The 17,747-nt window shown below is 47.3% G+C and overlaps 1 protein-coding gene across 2 annotated transcripts; it reads left to right on the top strand.

Annotated features, from left to right (window-relative positions):
* Nucleotides 1-8,855: 8,855 nt before the first annotated feature.
* On the top strand, nucleotides 8,856-16,471 carry LOC123151013 (sodium/hydrogen exchanger 6). Of its 2 annotated transcripts, none has more exons than XM_044570805.1 (22): nucleotides 8,856-9,127; nucleotides 10,540-10,591; nucleotides 10,683-10,742; nucleotides 10,856-10,880; nucleotides 10,962-11,047; nucleotides 11,134-11,245; nucleotides 11,331-11,393; nucleotides 11,486-11,505; nucleotides 11,584-11,678; nucleotides 11,847-11,875; nucleotides 13,481-13,512; nucleotides 13,592-13,639; nucleotides 13,714-13,774; nucleotides 13,858-13,955; nucleotides 14,025-14,100; nucleotides 14,211-14,230; nucleotides 14,561-14,658; nucleotides 14,747-14,856; nucleotides 15,002-15,091; nucleotides 15,563-15,675; nucleotides 15,859-15,950; nucleotides 16,038-16,471. In XM_044570805.1, the coding sequence occupies exons 1-22, from the start codon at nucleotides 8,953-8,955 to the stop codon at nucleotides 16,109-16,111; spliced, it is 1,629 nt and encodes a 542-aa protein (XP_044426740.1). In that variant the 5' UTR covers nucleotides 8,856-8,952; the 3' UTR covers nucleotides 16,112-16,471. The 2 variants fall into 2 exon arrangements, with proteins under 2 accessions (XP_044426740.1, XP_044426739.1); XM_044570804.1 differs by having other exon boundaries at nucleotides 16,035-16,471.
* Nucleotides 16,472-17,747: the final 1,276 nt, after the last annotated feature.

The raw sequence follows: 17,747 nt of genomic DNA, 5'->3' as shown, positions 1-17,747 counted from the left end.
ATCCCTCACAATAATTTTAAGAAAGTGTTCCCCCTAACTGTTCACCGTTGCTAAGGTCTGTTGTTCTGAAGCACCACGTGATGATCGGGTGTGATAAGCTCTAACATTCGCATACAACGGGTGTAAGCCAGATTTACACACGCAATACACTTAGGTTGACTTGACGAGCCTAGCATGTACAGACATGGCCTTGGAACACGGAAGACCGAAAGGTCGAACATGAGTCGTATAGAAGATACGATCAACATGAAGATGTTCACCGATGATGACTAGTCCGTCTCACGTGATGATCGGACACGGCCTAGTTGAATCGGATCATGTATCACTTAGATGACTAGAGGGATGTCTATCTGAGTGGGAGTTCATTAAATAATTTGATTAGATGAACTTAGTTATCATGAACTTAGTCTAAAATCTTTGCAATATGTCTTGTAGATCAAATGGCCCACGCTAATATTGCCCTCAACTTCAACGCGTTCCTAGAGAAAACCAAGCTGAAAGACGATGGCAGCAACTACACGGACTGGGTCCGTAACCCGAGGATTATCCTCATAGCTGCCAGGAAAGCATATGTCCTTGATGCACCGCTAGGTGAAGAACCTGTTTTCCCTGCAGAACAAGATGTTATGAACGCTTGGCAGACACGTAGTGATGATTACTCCTTGGTTCAGTGCGGCATGCTTTACAGCTTAGAACCGGGGCTCCAAAAACGTTTTGAGCAACACGGAGCATATGAGATGTTCCAAGAGCTGAAAATGGTTTTCCAAGCTCATGCCCGGGTCGAGAGATATGAAGTCTCCGACAAGTTCTACAGTTGTAAGATGGAGGAGAACAGTTCTGTCAGCGAGCACATACTCAAAATGTCTGGGTTGCATAACCGCTTGTCTCAGCTAGGAGTTAATCTCCCGGATGATGCAGTCGTTGATAGAATCCTTCAGTCGCTGCCACCTAGCTACAAGAGCTTTGTGATGAACTTCAATATGCAGGGGATGGAAAAGACCATTCCCGAGGTATATTCAATGCTGAAATCAGCGAAGGTGGAAATCAAAAAGGAACATCAAGTGTTGATGGTGAATAAAACCACTAAGTTCAAGAAAGGCAAGGGTAAAAAGAACTTCAAGAAGGACGGCAAGGGAGTTGCCGCGCCCGGTAAGCAAGCTGCCGGGAAGAAGTCAAAGAATGGACCCAAGCCTGAGACTGAGTGCTTTTATTGCAAGGGAAACGGTCACTGGAAGCGGAATTGCCCCAAGTACTTAGCGGAAAAGAAGGCCGGCAATACCAAAGGTATATGTGATATACATGTTATTGATGTGTACCTTACCAGCGCTCGTAGTAGCTCCTGGGTATTTGATACCAGTGCAGTTTCTCATATTTGTAACTCAAAACAAGAACTGCGGAATAAACAGAGACTGGCGAAGGACGAGGTGATGATGCACGTCGGGAATGGTTCCAAGGTCGATGTGATCACCGTCGGCACGCTACCTCTGCATTTTCCTACGGGATTAGTTTTAAACCTCAATAATTGTTATTTAGTACCAGCTTTGAGCATGAACATTGTATTTGGATCTCGTTTAATGCGAGATGGCTACTCATTTAAATCTGAGAATAATGGTTGTTATATTTATATGAGAGACATGTTTTATGGTCATGCCCCGATGGTCAATGGTTTATTCTTATTTGATCTCGAACGTGATGTTACACACATTCATAGTGTGAATGCCAAAAGATGTAAGGTTGATAATGATAGTCCCACATACTTGTGGCACTGCCGCCTTGGTCACATTGGTGTCAAACGCATGAAGAAACTCCATGCAGATGGACTTTTGGAGTCTCTTGATTATGAATCATTTGACACGTGCGAACCATGCCTCATGGGTAAAATGACCAAGACTCCATTCTCCGGAACAATGGAGCAAGCAACAACCTTATTGGAAATCATACATACTGATGTGTGCGGTCCAATGAGCGTTGAGGCTCGCGGTGGCTATCGTTATGTCCTCACCCTCACTGATAACTTAAGCAGATATGGGTATGTATACTTAATGAAACACAAGTCTGAGGCCTTTGAAAAGTTCAAGGAATTTCAAAGTGAGGTTGAGAATCAACGTGACAGGAAAATCAAGTTCTTACGATCAGATCACGGGGGAGAATATTTGAGTCACGAATTTGGCACGCACTTAAGGAAATGTGGAATAGTTTCACAACTCACGCCGCCTGGAACACCATAGCGTAATGGTGTGTCCGAACGTCGTAATCGCACCCTATTGGATATGGTACGATCTATGTTGTCTCTTACCGATCTACCGCTATCTTTTTGGGGTTATGCTATAGAGACTACCGCATTCACTTTAAATAGGGCTCCGTCGAAATCCGTTGAGACGACACCGTATGAATTGTGGTTTGGCAAGAAACCTAAGCTGTCGTTTCTGAAAGTTTGGGGATGCGATGCTAATGTCAAGAAACTTCAACCTGAAAAGCTCGAACCCAAATCGGAAAAATGCGTCTTCATAGGATACCCTAAAGAAACTATTGGGTATACCTTCTATCTTAGATCCGAAGGCAAGACATTTGTTGCCAAGAATGGATCCTTTCTAGAGAAAGAGTTTCTCTCGAAAGAAGTAAGTGGGAGGAAAGTAGAACTTGATGAAGTATTGCCTCTTGAACCGGAGAGTGGCGCAGCTCAAGAAATTGTTCCTGAGGTGTCTGCACCGACTAGGGAGGAAGTTAATGATGATGATCATGAAACTTCAGATCAAGCTGCTACTGAACTTCGAAGGTCCACAAGGACGCGTTCCGCACCAGAGTGGTACGGCAACCCTGTCCTGGAAATCATGTTGTTGGACAATGGTGAACCTTCGAACTATGAAGAAGCGATGGCGGGCCCAGATTCCGACAAATGGCTGGAAGCCATGAAATCCGAGATAGGATCCATGTATGAAAACGAAGTATGGACTTTGACTGACTTGCCTGTTGATCGGCGAGCCATAGAAAATAAATGGATCTTTAAGAAGAAGACAGACGCGGATGGTAATGTGACCATCTATAAAGCTCGGCTTGTCGCTAAAGGTAATCGACAAGTTCAAGGGGTTGACTACGATGAGACTTTCTCACCCGTAGCGAAGCTGAAGTTCGTCCGAATCATGTTAGCAATTGCCGCATTCTATGATTATGAGATATGGCAAATGGACGTCAAAACGACATTCCTTAATGGTTTCATTAAGGAAGAATTGTATATGTTGCAGCCGGAAGGTTTTGTCGATCCTAAGAACGCTGACAAGGTGTGCAAGCTCCAACGCTCAATCTATGGGCTGGTGCAAGCATCTCAGAGTTGGAACATTCATTTTGATGAGATGATCAAAGTGTTTGGGTTTACACAGACTTATGGAGAAGCCTGCGTTTACAAGAAAGTGAGTGGGAGCTCCGTAGCATTTCTCATATTGTATGTGGATGACATACTATTGATGGGAAATGATATAGAATTCTTGGAAAGCATAAAGGCCTACTTGAACAAGTGTTTTTCAATGAAGGACCTTGGAGAATCTGCTTATATATTAGGCATCAAGATCTATAGAGATAGATCGAGACGCCTCATTGGTCTTTCACAAAGTACATACCTTGACAAGATATTGAAGAAGTTCAATATGGATCAGTCCAAGAAGGGGTTATTGCCTGTATTGCAAGGTGTGAGATTGAGCACAACTCAATGCCCGACCACGGCAGCAGATAGAGAAAAGATGAGTGTCGTCCCCTATGCCTCGGCCATAGGGTCTATCATGTATGCCATGCTGTGTACCAGACCTGATGTAAACCTTATCGTAAGTTTAGTAGGAAGGTACCAAAGTAATCCCGGCATGGAACACTGGATAGCGGTCAAGAATATCCTGAAGTATTTGAAAAGGACTAAGGATATGTTTCTCGTGTATGGAGGTGACGAAGAACTCGTCGTAAAGGGTTACATCGATGCTAGCTTCGACACAGATCTGGATGACTCTAAGTCACAAACCGGATACGTGTATCTTTTGAATGGTGGGGCAATCAGCTGGTGCAGTTGCAAGCAAAGTGTCGTGGCGGGATCTACATGTGAAGCGGAGTACATGGCAGCCTCGGAGGCAGCACAAGAAGCAATCTGGGTGAAGGAGTTCATTACCGACCTAGGAGTTATTCCCAATGCGTCGGGCCCGATGACTCGCTTTTGTGACAACATTGGAGCTATTGCCCTTGCCAAGGAGCCCAGATTTCACAGGAAGACCAGGCATATCAAGCGTCGCTTCAACTCCATTCGTGAAAATGTTCAAAATGGAGACATAGATATTTGCAAAGTGCATACGGACCTGAATGTCGCAGATCTGTTGACTAAACCTCTTCCTCGAGCAAAACATGATCAACACCAGAACTCTATGGGTGTTCGATTCATCACAATGTAACTAGATTATTGACTCTAGTGCAAGTGGGAGACTGTTGGAAATATGCCCTAGAGGCAATAATAAAATGATTATTATTATATTTCCTTGTTCATGATAATTGTCTATTGTTCATGCTATAGTTGTGTTATCCGGAAATCATAATGCATGTGTGAATACATAGACCATAACATGTCCCTAGTAAGCCTCTAGTTAACTAGCTCGTTGATCAATAAATAGTCACGGTTTCCTGACTATGGACGTTGGATGTCATTGATAACGGGATCACATCATTAGGAGAATGATGTGATGGACAAGACCCAATCCTAAGCATAGCACAAGATCGTGTAGTTCGTTTGCTAGAGCTTTTCCAGTGTCAAGTATCATTTCCTTAGACCATGAGATCGTGTAACTCTCGGATGCCGTAGGAGTGCTTTGGGTGTACCAAACGTCACAACGTAACTGGGTGACTATAAAGGTATACTACAGGTATCCCCGAAAGTATCTGTTGGGTTGACACGGATCGAGAATGGAATTTGTCACTCCGTATGACGGAGAGGTATCTCTAGGCCCACTCGGTAATGCATCATCATAATGAGCTCAATGTGACCAAGTGTTTGGTCACGGGATCATGCATTACGGTATGAGTAAAGTGACTTGCCGGTAACAAGATTGAACGAGGTATTGTGATACCGACGATTGAGTCTCGGGCAAGTAACGTACCGATTGACAAAGGGAATTGTATATGGGATTGATTGAATCCTCGACATCGTGGTTCATCCGATGAGTTTATCGTGGAACATGTGGGAGCCAACATGGGTATCCAGATCCCACTGTTGGTTATTGACCGGAGAGTCGTCTCGATCATGTCTGCATATCTCCCGAACCCGTAGGGTCTACACACTTAAGGTTCGATGATGCTAGGGTTGTAGAGATACTAGTATGCGGTAACCTGAAAGTTGTTCGGAGTCCCGAATGAGATCCCGGACGTCACGAGGAGTTCCGGAATGGTCCAAAGGTGAAGATCTATATATAGGAAGTCAAATTTCGGCCATCGGGAAGGTTTCGGGGGTAATCGGTATTGTACCAGGACCACCGGAAGGGTCCCGGGGGTCCACCGGGTGGGGCCACCTATCCCGGAGGGCCCCATGGGCTGAAGTGGGGAAGGGAACCAGCCCCTATTGGGCTGGTGCGCCCCCCTTGGGCCCCCCCCTGCGCCTAGGGTTGGAAACCCTAGGGGTGGGGGCGCCCCACTTGGCTTGGGGGGCAAGCCACCCCCCCTTGGCCGCCGCCCCCCTTGAGATCCAATCTCTAGGGCCAACGCCCCCCTAGGGGCCCTATATATAGTGGGGGGAGGGAGGGCAGCCGCACCAAGTCTCTGGCGCCTCCCTCTCCCCACATAACACCTCTCTCTCTCTCGTTGGAGCTTGGCGAAGCCCTGCCAAAATCACTGTTGCTTCCACCACCACGCCGTCGTGCTGCTGGATCTCCATCAATCTCTCCTTCCCCTTGCTGGATCAAGAAGGAGGAGACGTCTTCCCAACCGTACGTGTGTTGAACGCGGAGGTGCCGTCTGTTCGATGCTAGGTCATCGGTGATTTGGATCACGACGAGTACGACTCCATCAACCCCGTTCTCTTGAACGCTTCCGCTCGCGATCTACAAGGGTATGTAGATGCACTCCCCTCTCCCTCGTTGCTAGATGACTCCATAGATTGATCTTGGTGATGCGTAGAAAATTTTAAAATTCTGCTACGTTCCCCAACAAGGCGCGCCCCCACCCTCGTGGAGAGGTGGTGGGCCCCTGGCCTTCATCTTTTGCAGGTATTTTTCATATTTTCTGAAAAGTCGCTCCATGAAATTTCAGGTCATTCTGAGAACGTTTGTTTCTGCACATAAATAACACCATGGTAATTCTGCTAAAAATAGCGTCAGTCCGGGTTAGTTCCATTCAAATCATGCAAGCTAGAATCCAAAACAAGGGCAAAATTGTTTGGAAAAGTAGATACGACGGAGACGTATCAGCCTCGCCTCTGCCGGAGCTCCTCCGAGCATCGGCCTCGCGCGCGGCCTCTTCATGCCGCCGCGGATGACCTCGGCGGCGGGTGGCGTCGCGACGGCGCCGCCCCCCCCCCCCTCAAAGCTCCCCAATGCGGCGCGGCCGAAGAAGGGCAAGACATCCGTGAAGAAGAACAAGGTGGCGGACGGCTTTGGCACCTCGAAGGCGAGGAGGAAGAAGCTTGCAGGGCATGTGACGGGCGCGGCGGCTACCGAAGCGCCGGCGAGCTCACTCGTTGAGCCGGCGGCCGACGCGCACAACGTGTTCGACGATATGCCCCAAAGGTAGACATTTTTTCCAACTTTTCTTTCCTTGTTATTTTTTGAATGCATTCATATAGATAGCTTATTTGCATTGTTCTATATATTTTGTAGTATCAACGATGATGCATACATGTCAACTATGGGTGTTGGCTCCAACAATTCGCATTGGTCTCAAACCAATGGCATGCATTTTGAAGACCATGAGTTCGAGGTGGAAGAGGATGGTGAGGGCATTGTCGACGCGCCGAAAGGAAGAGCGGGCAATTACACCAATGCTGAAGACATCTTACTATGCGATACTTGGTTGGAAGTGTCGAGGGATCCATCCGTTGAAGGTGATCAAAGTAGAGATGCTTATTGGGGGCGGATGAAAGGACACTTTGATGTTCGCAACGTGGAATTGACCGCTCCGAGCGATCACTTTGGTCCCGGTGGTCGACAATCAACAAGGATTGTCAAAAGTGGGCGGTCGCACAAAAGGCGGTTGACAAGTTGAACCCAAGTGGCACCAATGAGGACGATAGAGTAAGTGGCATTTCATCCATGTTCATCATACTTGTTGTTGGTGTTTGAAGTGCTAGCTTGCTTTGTTTTCATGTAGTACAACATTGCACAAAACTTGTTCAAAGGAGAGGAAAAGAGAACCAAGAAGGGGAAGATCAAGAAAGGAAGGATATTTACCTTGCCTCATTGCTATGAAGTGTTGAAGGATGATGAGAAATGGAAGAAGCATGATGATTTGGATTTGAACAACAAACGCAAGCGAACAATTGAGTTGAATGATGATGATGAGGAGGAGGAGGAGGATGCATCAAGTGACGGCAAGAGAAGCCCCACACCCAACTCGGTTTCATACTCGAAGCCAAAACGACCGGATGGGTGCAAGAAAGACGCAAAAAAAAAGAAGATGAAAGGAGATGATGAGCTCAAAAATGCTATGGAAGCTATTGTGAAGGCAAGAAAAGAAGCCAACGAGGTGAGGAAAATGGCAATGAACCAAGATGCCGCGGCTGAGGAGAGGAGGTTGGCGGCCGAGGAGAGGAGGGTGGCTACCGAGGAGAGGAAGGTGGCTTTGGAGGAGAGGAAGGTGAGCAATGATGAGCGAACTAGATTGTTGAAATGGGAGAAGCACTTGTTCTTCTTGGACACATCTATCCTCAATGAGATGTAAAAGAAGTATGTCAATCTTCCCCGTGAAAAAGTCTTGATCAAAAGAGAGCTACGATTCGCGCAATGGGTGGCGGTGGCCTTGGTGCCATGGGTGGCTTCGGAGCTACCGTGGGCGGCTTAACTGTCATGGGTGGCTTTGAAGCTACCATGGAGACCATGGGAGCCATGTGTGGCTTTGGAGCACCGCCCGACGCCATGGCCGCCATGGGAGGCATGAGTTTTGCTTCTCTCATAGGGGGCATGGGTGCACCTCCGGCCGCCATGGGCGAAATGTCTTTCGGTGTGCCTCACACACCTTCTCATGAAGATGTCGTTGAAGATCTTGCCAACATCGTCCGAGCTTCACGTTATGCGGTGCGCGACAATGATGAGGAGAAGGAGAAAGAATCATCTTCGGAGAAGGAAGAATCGTCTTTCGAAGATGAGGACGAAGACGAGGACGAGGCTTGATGTGTCTTTCGTTTGTGTGGTGAACTTGGTTTGCATTTTGAATTTGGTTGGATGAACTTATGGGCATGAACTTTTATTCATCTGTTTGTGTGAAATTTATATGTCATGTTCATTGCATTTTGAATGTTTGAAATCTATTTTGTGTCCAAAATGCAACATATGGATGCGCCGGCGAGTCGCGTGCGCTGCATTTTAATGCGGCTGTTGGAGCCAGCGCTGTCGGTCACGCAAATCCATCCAAAGAATACGCGGAAAAGTGATTTTTAGCGCGCGACGCGTTGGACGGTTGTTGAAGATGTTCTAAGTAAAACTCAACTCAATGTTCTTTCATGCTTCCTCCGTGCAAATGTCCACGGAGACGTGGCAAGCTCCCCCAGTCCCAGCCGCATCCCAGCCGTCAGGTACAGTCAAACGCATCCCAGCCGTCCACGCAGAGAGGAACGAGCACGAGAGGAACCCCGAAGACAATTTCAGAGGCGGAAACAGAACTTTCGAAAGGAAAACAGCGACAAATATCCCGTAAAGGGAATCATCGGGAATCAAACGAGGCGCCGAAGCCAAGGAAGCATTCGCACCCGCGAGAGCTTGCGAGGGAGAGGGGGAGGGAGGGATGGCGGCGGGGGCGCCGCCGCAGGGGGCGCCGACGGTGGAGGAGCAGGAGGAGGCGGCGGGGGTGGGGATCCTGCTGCAGATATCGATGCTGGTGCTGGCGTTCGTGCTCAGCCACCTCCTCCGCCGCCGCAGGGTCTACTACCTCCCCGAGGCCAGCGCGTCGCTCCTCATCGGTACGTCTGCTGTACGTCCGGCGCCCGCGCCATTTTGAAGATTCTGGGCTGTTTGATTGATGTGGCCTCTCCGGGGTTACTGCGGTTTCGTGACACGTGTCGGTTGGCCGCGAAAACGGGAGGCAGTTCTACAGTAGCGGGTTTACTTTGTTGGGGTTTGGGCGATCAAATGCTGGTTAAATGATGTTGAACTTCGAATGATGATTGGCGGATAGCACGATGAAGCCTGTAACAATAGTCAACTGCTGAATCTGTTGCTGCGCGAACTAAAAAAATTCTCAGTCCAACTCCAAAAATTACAGATTCATGAATCAAGAACACAGTGGCCTATTTATAGATGAATCTGGCCATGTCTGACCATTTGATTGTGGGCTTGCTTTAGATCACGAAGGCTTAGCTTGCAGTTGCTGAACTGTGGTGTGTTGTACTCAGTTTAATCTGCTTCAGAAAATTAGTTACAGAAGCATGAAACAACTGGTCAGGCAACTGATCACGAAGGCTCTACGTAAAACGAATGCTTCATTCCTTTTCCTTTTTGTACATATTTTTTTGTTGTGTATCTGTGCTGATGTTCTCATGCCTTTAAATACTGTAGCAAAATAGGAGCTGCGCTTTCTTCATGTCGCATCATGCCCATGTTGTGGCTCCACCCTTCATCTCAAGGGCCATAATGTATGGTCTATTTTGGCATGGAAAACTGCTTCATGTCCAGCGCAACTTCCCACCTTTTTGAGAAAATCGCATACAAATTCAGGATTAAATGTTTCAAAAAATTCTGAACAAATTCATCGATGTAGTTCACATAATGTTATATTAAATTTCATACTAATTTATCCCCCTGTTATCGAGGATAAAAAAAGTCAAGCAGCACCGTAGCAAATGGATACATTGTTCATAACTGAGTGCTTTTCTTTCTTTGTTCCCGACAAGAGAGACAATTTTGAGTATGAGGTTTTGCAAGGTTTGCAATAATGAAGTATCTTCATCAATGAATTTTGTCAGCACTTTGGGAACATTGTTTCATGCTCTAATTGAATAGGGGGTTGGGGGGGGGGGGGTGATCTCCCCTGGATATGAAACTCCTACTCATTTCGAAATTGTTTCTTTATTACGCTGAAACCTGAGTCCTGAGGTTATAAATAATGATGGGAATGAAGTTTCATAACATACCTGCAGTATCAACTGGTTATATCCGTTTTGCATATGTGAGCATTTGGGCATTTTTATCAGTGTATACCTGCAAGACCCAATGGTTTCATAATTTTGGTTGCTGATCCCTCTTGTGATTTTGCTGCTGGTCTGCAAAAAGATGAGGACGTCTGCAAGTTACAGTTTTAGTTATACTTGGTCCAGGAATTAGATAAATCTCTTCTATTGTGACTCTATGATAACCTACCATCCACTTATGGCAGGGTTGATCGTGGGAGGTCTTGCTAGCGTATCTAACGCCCAGAAAAGTACAAGGTATATACTGCCTTCTTCCCAAGAACCTAAGCGTCTCAATATGTTCCTTGTTTACCATGCTGATATGATATCCTTTTCTTTGTAATTTCAGGAGATGGTTCAATTTCCGGGAGGAGCTCTTCTTTCTGTTCTTGCTGCCTCCTATCATATTATATCCTTGGCATATGTTTCATTTTACCTCCCTTTTCCAAAAATGCTTCATTATACTTCCCGCTATGTCTTTTGTAAATCTCACGCAAAATGTTTTGCTTGACTGCATGCTACCCAGTCCGGCTTCAGCTTAGCACCAGTAAGTGCTGCATTTCCCATGCCCCTATTTTTCGAGATTCTGTCTAGCTGCAGCTAAAATATACTATCTCTGTGATTGCAGAAACCATTCTTCTCAAACTTTGGTGCTATTATTACTTTTGCAATCGTTGGAACCTTAATTGCCTCCATTGTCACCGGTGTTTTAGTGTAAGAGTCTAGACTACTTTGCTTGCATTCATATTGTATGCCAACCCTTTGACCTGTGAACATCTGATGATGCGCTGTCATTGCAGCTATCTTGCTGGGTTAATACATCTTGTCTATAGGATGCCTCTGGTTGAGTGTATGATGTTTGGTGCCCTTGTGTCAGCAACTGATCCTGTAACTGTGCTGTCGATATTTCAGGTTTCTGTCACCAACTTAGGTACTAGTACACTGTGTTTACTGGTATCCTAGAAGCAATGATTACTTACTTTTCATTTAACTGCAGGAACTTGGCACGGACGTGAACCTCTATGCGCTGGTTTTCGGTGAATCTGTGCTAAATGATGCTGTATGATTTCTGTTTACGTAAAATTGTTAGTATTATTACTCTTACTGATACTTACACCTTGCTTGATATCAATCTGTTTTGTGGCGATGAAGATGGCAATCTCCTTGTACAGGTCAGCGCAGTATTTGTGATCTCCTTTGGTTCATTCATTTGCTTCTTCCGGATCCGCCTTGACTCCCTTCATCTTCAGGACTATGGCATCTCTGAGGACGAATGCTTCTAGCCAAAACATTTTCGTAGTTATCTTAAGGTTTCTCGAGAACTTCTTTGGGTCAATGTCAACAGGTATGGTGACAAACAATGTATTCATATGGTCATTTGCTACAGATTTCCTGCCTACAGTTTTGATGTCACTGTGGTTTATCTCCCCTGGTTTTATTTTATGCTTATGCATATGAGTGCAAATTGCATGGCAGTAGAGAACTGACTTTCTAGCTACTTTTATCTTTGCAGGTGCTGGAGCTGGATTTATTTCTGCTCTCATATCCTTCCTTCACCCTACTTTTTGCATCATTAGCAGAGCTTTAATGGTTTTCTCCCACTGAAAGCTGCAATTTATATGTGATGTTTTTTTTGGTAATGCTTTCTGAAGCATTGATCACACAATATTGGTTTGTTGCTCTGCTTGAATATGAGGACACTGCTTACATGCTTTTGGTGGAAAAATTAAACCTAGATGTGTTCTTTTCATATCTGGATTAAATAAAAACTGATCTTGTCATCTCAGAACAGTGTGGAACATTGGTTCCTGATCAGTAGCACTCGGGCATAAAGCGGGTAAATTGGGAAACTTAGGGATCCCCCCTTTCCTCTCTCGCGACCGCGCCGCCTCCCCGCGGGCGGCCGGCCGCGCTTCCGTCCCCCTTCTCCAGAGGCCTTCCCCCGCCACCTTCCCCCCCGCCGCCGCCGGCGTGCGGTGCCGGGCTTGCCCCGGGCGGCGCCGGTGGCGGCGGCCCCTGCTTTTTCCCTCCCGGAGGCGACCTGCGCGGGGCGGCGCGTTTCCTGGTGGTGTGCTCAGGCGGCGGCGGTCCGGCGCGGCGGCGGGGCAACCTGGCGCAGGCGTGGGAGGCTGGCTGCGCGGCGGCGCTGCCGTTGGCGGCGGAGCTCGCGATGGTGGGGGGTGGCGGCGCCTGCTCGGCCCAGATCTGGGCCCCTTCGGGCCCATCTGGGCCGCGGCGGGCCGGCGGCTTCTCATCGACGGCGGAGCCCCCTGGAGGTGCAGTTCGGGCGTAGGAAGGCTGGGTGGGGGCGGCACTGTCGCCGGCTTGCTGCAGCGGGGCGGCAGCGGCTTTGCGGGCCCGAGATGGGCCTGGCCGGGCCTGGGGTGGCCTGGTGTGCCACTGCGGCCACGTCCGGTCGGCACCCGCGACGGTGCTGGAGGCACAGGCCTCCCGCACAATGGTGGTGGAGGTGGTTCCCTCCGGCGCGGCTCCGGTGCTCCCCCTCCCGATTTCTGGCGCTCCTCTCTCCATCCTCTAGGCCTCGTGATGGCGGTCTCAATGAGGCGGCATGGATGACTTCAAGACCGTGGTGGCGTATGCTGGTTGGTGGTTGGCTGGCTGGTTGGCTCCGGATCGGACGGATAGTGGTGGTTGGGATGCGGGAGAAATCCCTGCCGGTTCTTTCGGCGCCGACGCGGTGTCGCCTGCGGGCGTCGCCTTTCCTTCCTGAGGGGCGTAGGCGTTACCCATCCTCCACTCCTCTCCGCGTGCCGGGGGAAACCGTAGGACATGTCCGGGCAGCAGCGTCGTCGACGTCGCACCCCTTCTTGGAGGTGCTGCTTGGTTACGCGGCAATTCGGAGCCTTGGTGTGTGGTGGGACGAATCCGGAGGGCGCAGCGGAGGCGGATCATCTTAGCTTTGCCGAGTTGCCGTTGTTGGCATTTTGTTCTTCTTCTTTCTCTTTTGGGCTTGATGTGCTGTGCGCCCCAGCAGTTACCGTGTGATTGGTGGAAGTTGCTTTATTTATAAAGCGGGGGGAAACCCTTTTTCGGTAAAACTGATCTTGTGTTAGCATGCCGTTAGGTTGTATTCTGCATTATTTTGGCATGCTGATAACCATCTGTTAGTCCTTAATTCTGTAAAACCTCTTCAAGTATTCAACACTCGGTGTTGAGAAGTAAGTAACATCCCTGATCAATTTTTTTGGGGGGAAACAAAGTTTACCTGGATATAATAAGCAACTCCTTTTTTTTCAGCCTTTATAACCTCGAGAGCTGCTTGTTTGTACTTTTCCCATACTTCTCGTGAGCACACCTTACTTGAATTACTTTTTCTCAGGCTTTGAGGCTTCTAGATTCAATTGTAAATTCATTTGCAGGTACATGCTAGCTGAAGGCTTCGGTCTGTCTGGCATAGTCTCAATACTCTTTACTGGAATCGTAGGTTCAACTTAAATGAGGCAGTCAGGGATTATTATTTCTGCCTGCAGTTATGTACTTGATAGTGGAACTTTTCTTTTTAGGTGATGAAGAGATACACATTCTCGAACTTGTCAGAAGACTCCCAGCGTTTCACTGCTGCACTTTTCCATCTGCTTTCATCATTAGCAGAAACTTTTGTGTAAGTCAACACTTAAAAGCTTTCTGTTTTTGGTAAATTTACATACAAACTTGTCTAATCTCCCTACAGATTCATATATATGGGATTTGATATTGCGATGGAGCGTCAAAGCTGGTCACACATTGGGTTCATATTTTTCTCAGTTGTATCCTTCACTTTGACTGGGAGCTACTTTATACTGTGCATAATTCCTTCTTATGAGATACACTGCTATTTTTCCTTTTCCTTAGCATTTACTTCGTTCGTTTCATGAAGATCTTCATATTAGTTGCAAGGTATGCTTTCATTCGGCCTTGTTCAAATTCCATTGTTGCTGTTTCATAAGGTTCGTTTGGTGAGGTTGGAGGGTTCGTTTGTATGTCTGCCAATAAGCTGTCAACAACTGAACACCAACCTCCCGATACGACAGACTTAATAAGATCTGACAGAACCACACAAGCATTATAAAAATGGCATCGTGTTTGGTATACAATAGATCGATGCTCAAGCTGAAGCATTTGCGGGGCAGGCTCTAAATTTCTTAACTGAACTGGGTAACTGCACATTATTCGTGTATATGAGTTTGCTCAAGTTGCTTGTTTTTGCCGTGTCCTCTTATTTTGAAGGGCTGCAAATGTTTTCTCGTGTGCTTTCTTGGTAAATATGGTACGGCCACCTCAGCGGCAAATATCCAGGCAATATCAACAGGCACTTTGGTATAGTGGTATGTAGTCTGACAAGCATGCTTGCTCAGTATAATTTTTGGCATATTAAGCAGTTCTATCAAAGTTTTTGTGCATTTACTTGTGCAGGTCTTAGAGGGGCTATGGCTTTTGCCCTTGCTCTTCAATCTGTTCATGATCTTCCTGATGGCCATGGACAGACAATTTTGAGTGCCACCATATCTATTGTTGTTCTAACAGTAAGATATCAAACAATCAAACTACACTAGAGATGTCATTAGTGAAAGAACTGCTATGGCAATAGGAAGACATGCTGGTATTGCTACTACTGCTAGTACCGAGTGTAGACCATCCCGAATAATTTCTCGCATGGCGATAATCCAGGTACTTCTGATTGGAGGCTCAACAAGCACAATGCTTGAAGCTCTACATGTTGTGGGAGATGGTAATGATGGTCGTCGCCCTTCACTTGAGGCAAGTAATATGCACCTCATAAAAATAACTAAGCTATATCCTACATTTCTTCCTATACGATGGCATGGTTACAAATCACAATCCAGGCTTGTAATTAAACTTCTTATCTATCAACGCAAAGCTTTTGCATTTTCCCCTGGGAAAATTGGGCACGATTGCGTTGTTGTTCAGTATAGCTTTCACCGCGGCAGCGTAAACTATGCTCTGGTAGGCTCTATGCTCATAACATAGAGGTTTCGTTAGAAACTTTCCAAAAAACTTCTTATGGTTGTGGTTGTCACTGGTTCTGTCATGGCCTCATGGGATAATGCAGCCTTGTTGTGGCCCGTATATGCATACATGTGATAGGTATGGGATCTTCATGGGTTACTGGTGTATTCTTTCTTCTACTGATAAAGGCTTGTAGGTAGCTCTTGAGCATCCTTTATGATTTGTAAATTTTTACTAGTTTTATTGATTGTTGACTTGCAGGACCAGGAGAACTATGAGGGGAACAATAATGCGGGCAACATAGAACTGGGCAATGAAGAGGGGACTTCTACCACAAGCAAATTCAAACTGAAACTCCAAGAAATCCAGAAAAAGTAAGCCAGCAGTTAAAATTTTGCTAAATCAAAGGATAGCACATGCTTTTCATGGCTGCAGGAGCACTGAAAGTTTTTTAATAGGCTGCACAAGGTTTTTTAATGACACCAAGTTTAGGCACATGATTTTCCACAGGAATTCTTCAATGCATTTGAATCCACCTGTTTTGACTGTTGTTGCAGCACGCCCTCCTTGGCCGCATTGGACAGAAACTACCTCACTCCATTTTTCACATCTCAAAATGGCGATAGCGATGACGACGAACATGGTCCTAGTAAGTCTGTTTTGATTGATTGCACCTTAGTCTTTACATACAGCTTTCCTATTCCTTCTGGACTGACTGCCTCTGAACGCAAAGCAGACGGAGCGCCGCGGAGATCTAACGAGCTGCAAGACCTGGAGAGCCATGGATTACCGGCTCGAGAGACGGGCTGAAGAGCTCCATTTGAACGGTGTCGCGCAGTCGCTTCCGTGTCACCATTAGGCCAAGGCAGCATCTGACACTCCAACTAACAAACACAGAGGAAAGACATAGCAGCATCTCATGGGCCGTCGACAATGATAGCTTGCTCCACATGTAAGTAGATGATAGGACCTGCACGTTTAAGGTACCAGGTTAGCAACGCTAGCAGATGTTCTGTGAAGAGAATGGAAGATCCTGTACTGTGCTGTGCTCTTTTTCTTTACAGTTGGATGTTGAATCGAACTGGTCCCAGTTCCCAGTGGAGGGAAGGACTGATTCTATCACCCCACCAAGCAAGGCATCCATGTGTCTTTTCCCTTTTCCTCTTTTTATTTGCCGCATGTTCCGAGCCCACTCGAAATCATAACTTGTTTGCTGACTTTTCTTCACGTAGTGGAACGCTCTTCGGTCTTCAGGAATGTGTGTGTGTGTGTGTTTGCAGCTCCCCCGGCTGTAGCTGTCTGCTTTCGTCCCCGTCGACTTGGACCGCTGGATTGAACGCATCTGGAAATTATTACTGGCGTAATGGCGTTTCCACATTCCTACGAAATCTGTTTCCACACCTCCTCTATGCGGACGATGCGGCGGTCTTTGTGGCTCCCATCAAACGAGACATCGACAATCTCGCCTCTATCCTGAGAGGCTTTGGGGACGTGACGGGCTTTTGCTTCAACTTCCAAAAAAGCTCGGTTGTGCCTATTCGTTGCAACCACATTGACTTTGAGCAAATCCTTCAGAGCATGCCGGCAAGATGAGTGAGGGAGTTCTGGATTAGGGGGTGTTCGGATAGCCGGACTATACCTTCGGTCGGACTCCTGGACTATGAGGATACAAGATCGAAGACTTCGTCCCGTGTCCGGAAAGGACTTTCTTTGGCGTGGAAGGCAAGCTTGGCGATACGGATATGTAGATTTCCTACCATTGTAACCGACTCTGTGTAACCCTAGCCCTCTCCGGTGTCTATATAAACCGGAAAGTTTTAATCCGTAGGACGAACAACAATCATACCATAGGCTAGCTTCTAGGGTTTAGCCTCTCTGATCTCGTGGTAGGACATAGGGTTTTACCTCCATCAAGAGGGGCCGAACCTGGGTAAAACATCGTGTCCCCTGCCTCTTGTTACCATCCGCCTAGACGCACAGTTCGGGACCCTGCCCGAGATCCGCCGGTTTTGACACCGACATTGGTGCTTTCATTGAGAGTTCCTCTGTGTCGTCACTTTTAGGCCCGATGGCTTCTCCAATCATTAACAGCGATGCGATCCAGGGTGAGACCTTTCTCCTCGGACAGATCTTCGTATTCGGCGGCTTTGCACTGCGGGCCAATTCGCTTGGCCATCTGGAGCAGATCGAAAGCTACGCCACTGGCCGTCAGGTCAGATTTGGAAGTTTAAACTACACGGCGGACCTCCGCGGAGACTTGATCTTCGACGGATTCGAGCCGCAGCCGAGCGCGCCGCACTGTCACGATGGGCATGATCTAGCTCTACCGCCGAACAGTGCCCTGGAGGCCGCACCCGCATCAGCTCCGACCCTTAATTTGGAGCCAACTGCGCCAATCAAGGATGGGTGGTTGGACACCGCCTCGGGGGCTGCAATCTCTACGGCG

This window comes from Triticum aestivum, chromosome 7A (genome assembly GCF_018294505.1).
Source record: "Triticum aestivum cultivar Chinese Spring chromosome 7A, IWGSC CS RefSeq v2.1, whole genome shotgun sequence".
Classification (NCBI taxonomy): Eukaryota; Viridiplantae; Streptophyta; class Magnoliopsida; order Poales; family Poaceae; genus Triticum; species Triticum aestivum.
The sequence above is the reverse complement of the archived record's forward strand: the minus strand, read 5'-3'. Positions and strand labels throughout refer to the sequence as shown.

What these genes read in the sequence shown, in the direction of transcription:
- LOC123151013 (XM_044570804.1), top strand. Translation starts at nt 8,953, where the DNA reads ATGGCGGCGGGGGCGCCGCCGCAGGGGGCGCCGACGGTGGAGGAGCAG. An exon ending in CTGTGCTGTCGATATTTCAG is followed by an intron (nt 11,246 to 11,330) that starts GTTTCTGTCACC and finishes ATTTAACTGCAG; the next exon opens with GAACTTGGCACGGACGTGAA. An exon ending in CTTTGGGTCAATGTCAACAG is followed by an intron (nt 11,679 to 11,846) that starts GTATGGTGACAA and finishes TTATCTTTGCAG; the next exon opens with GTGCTGGAGCTGGATTTATT.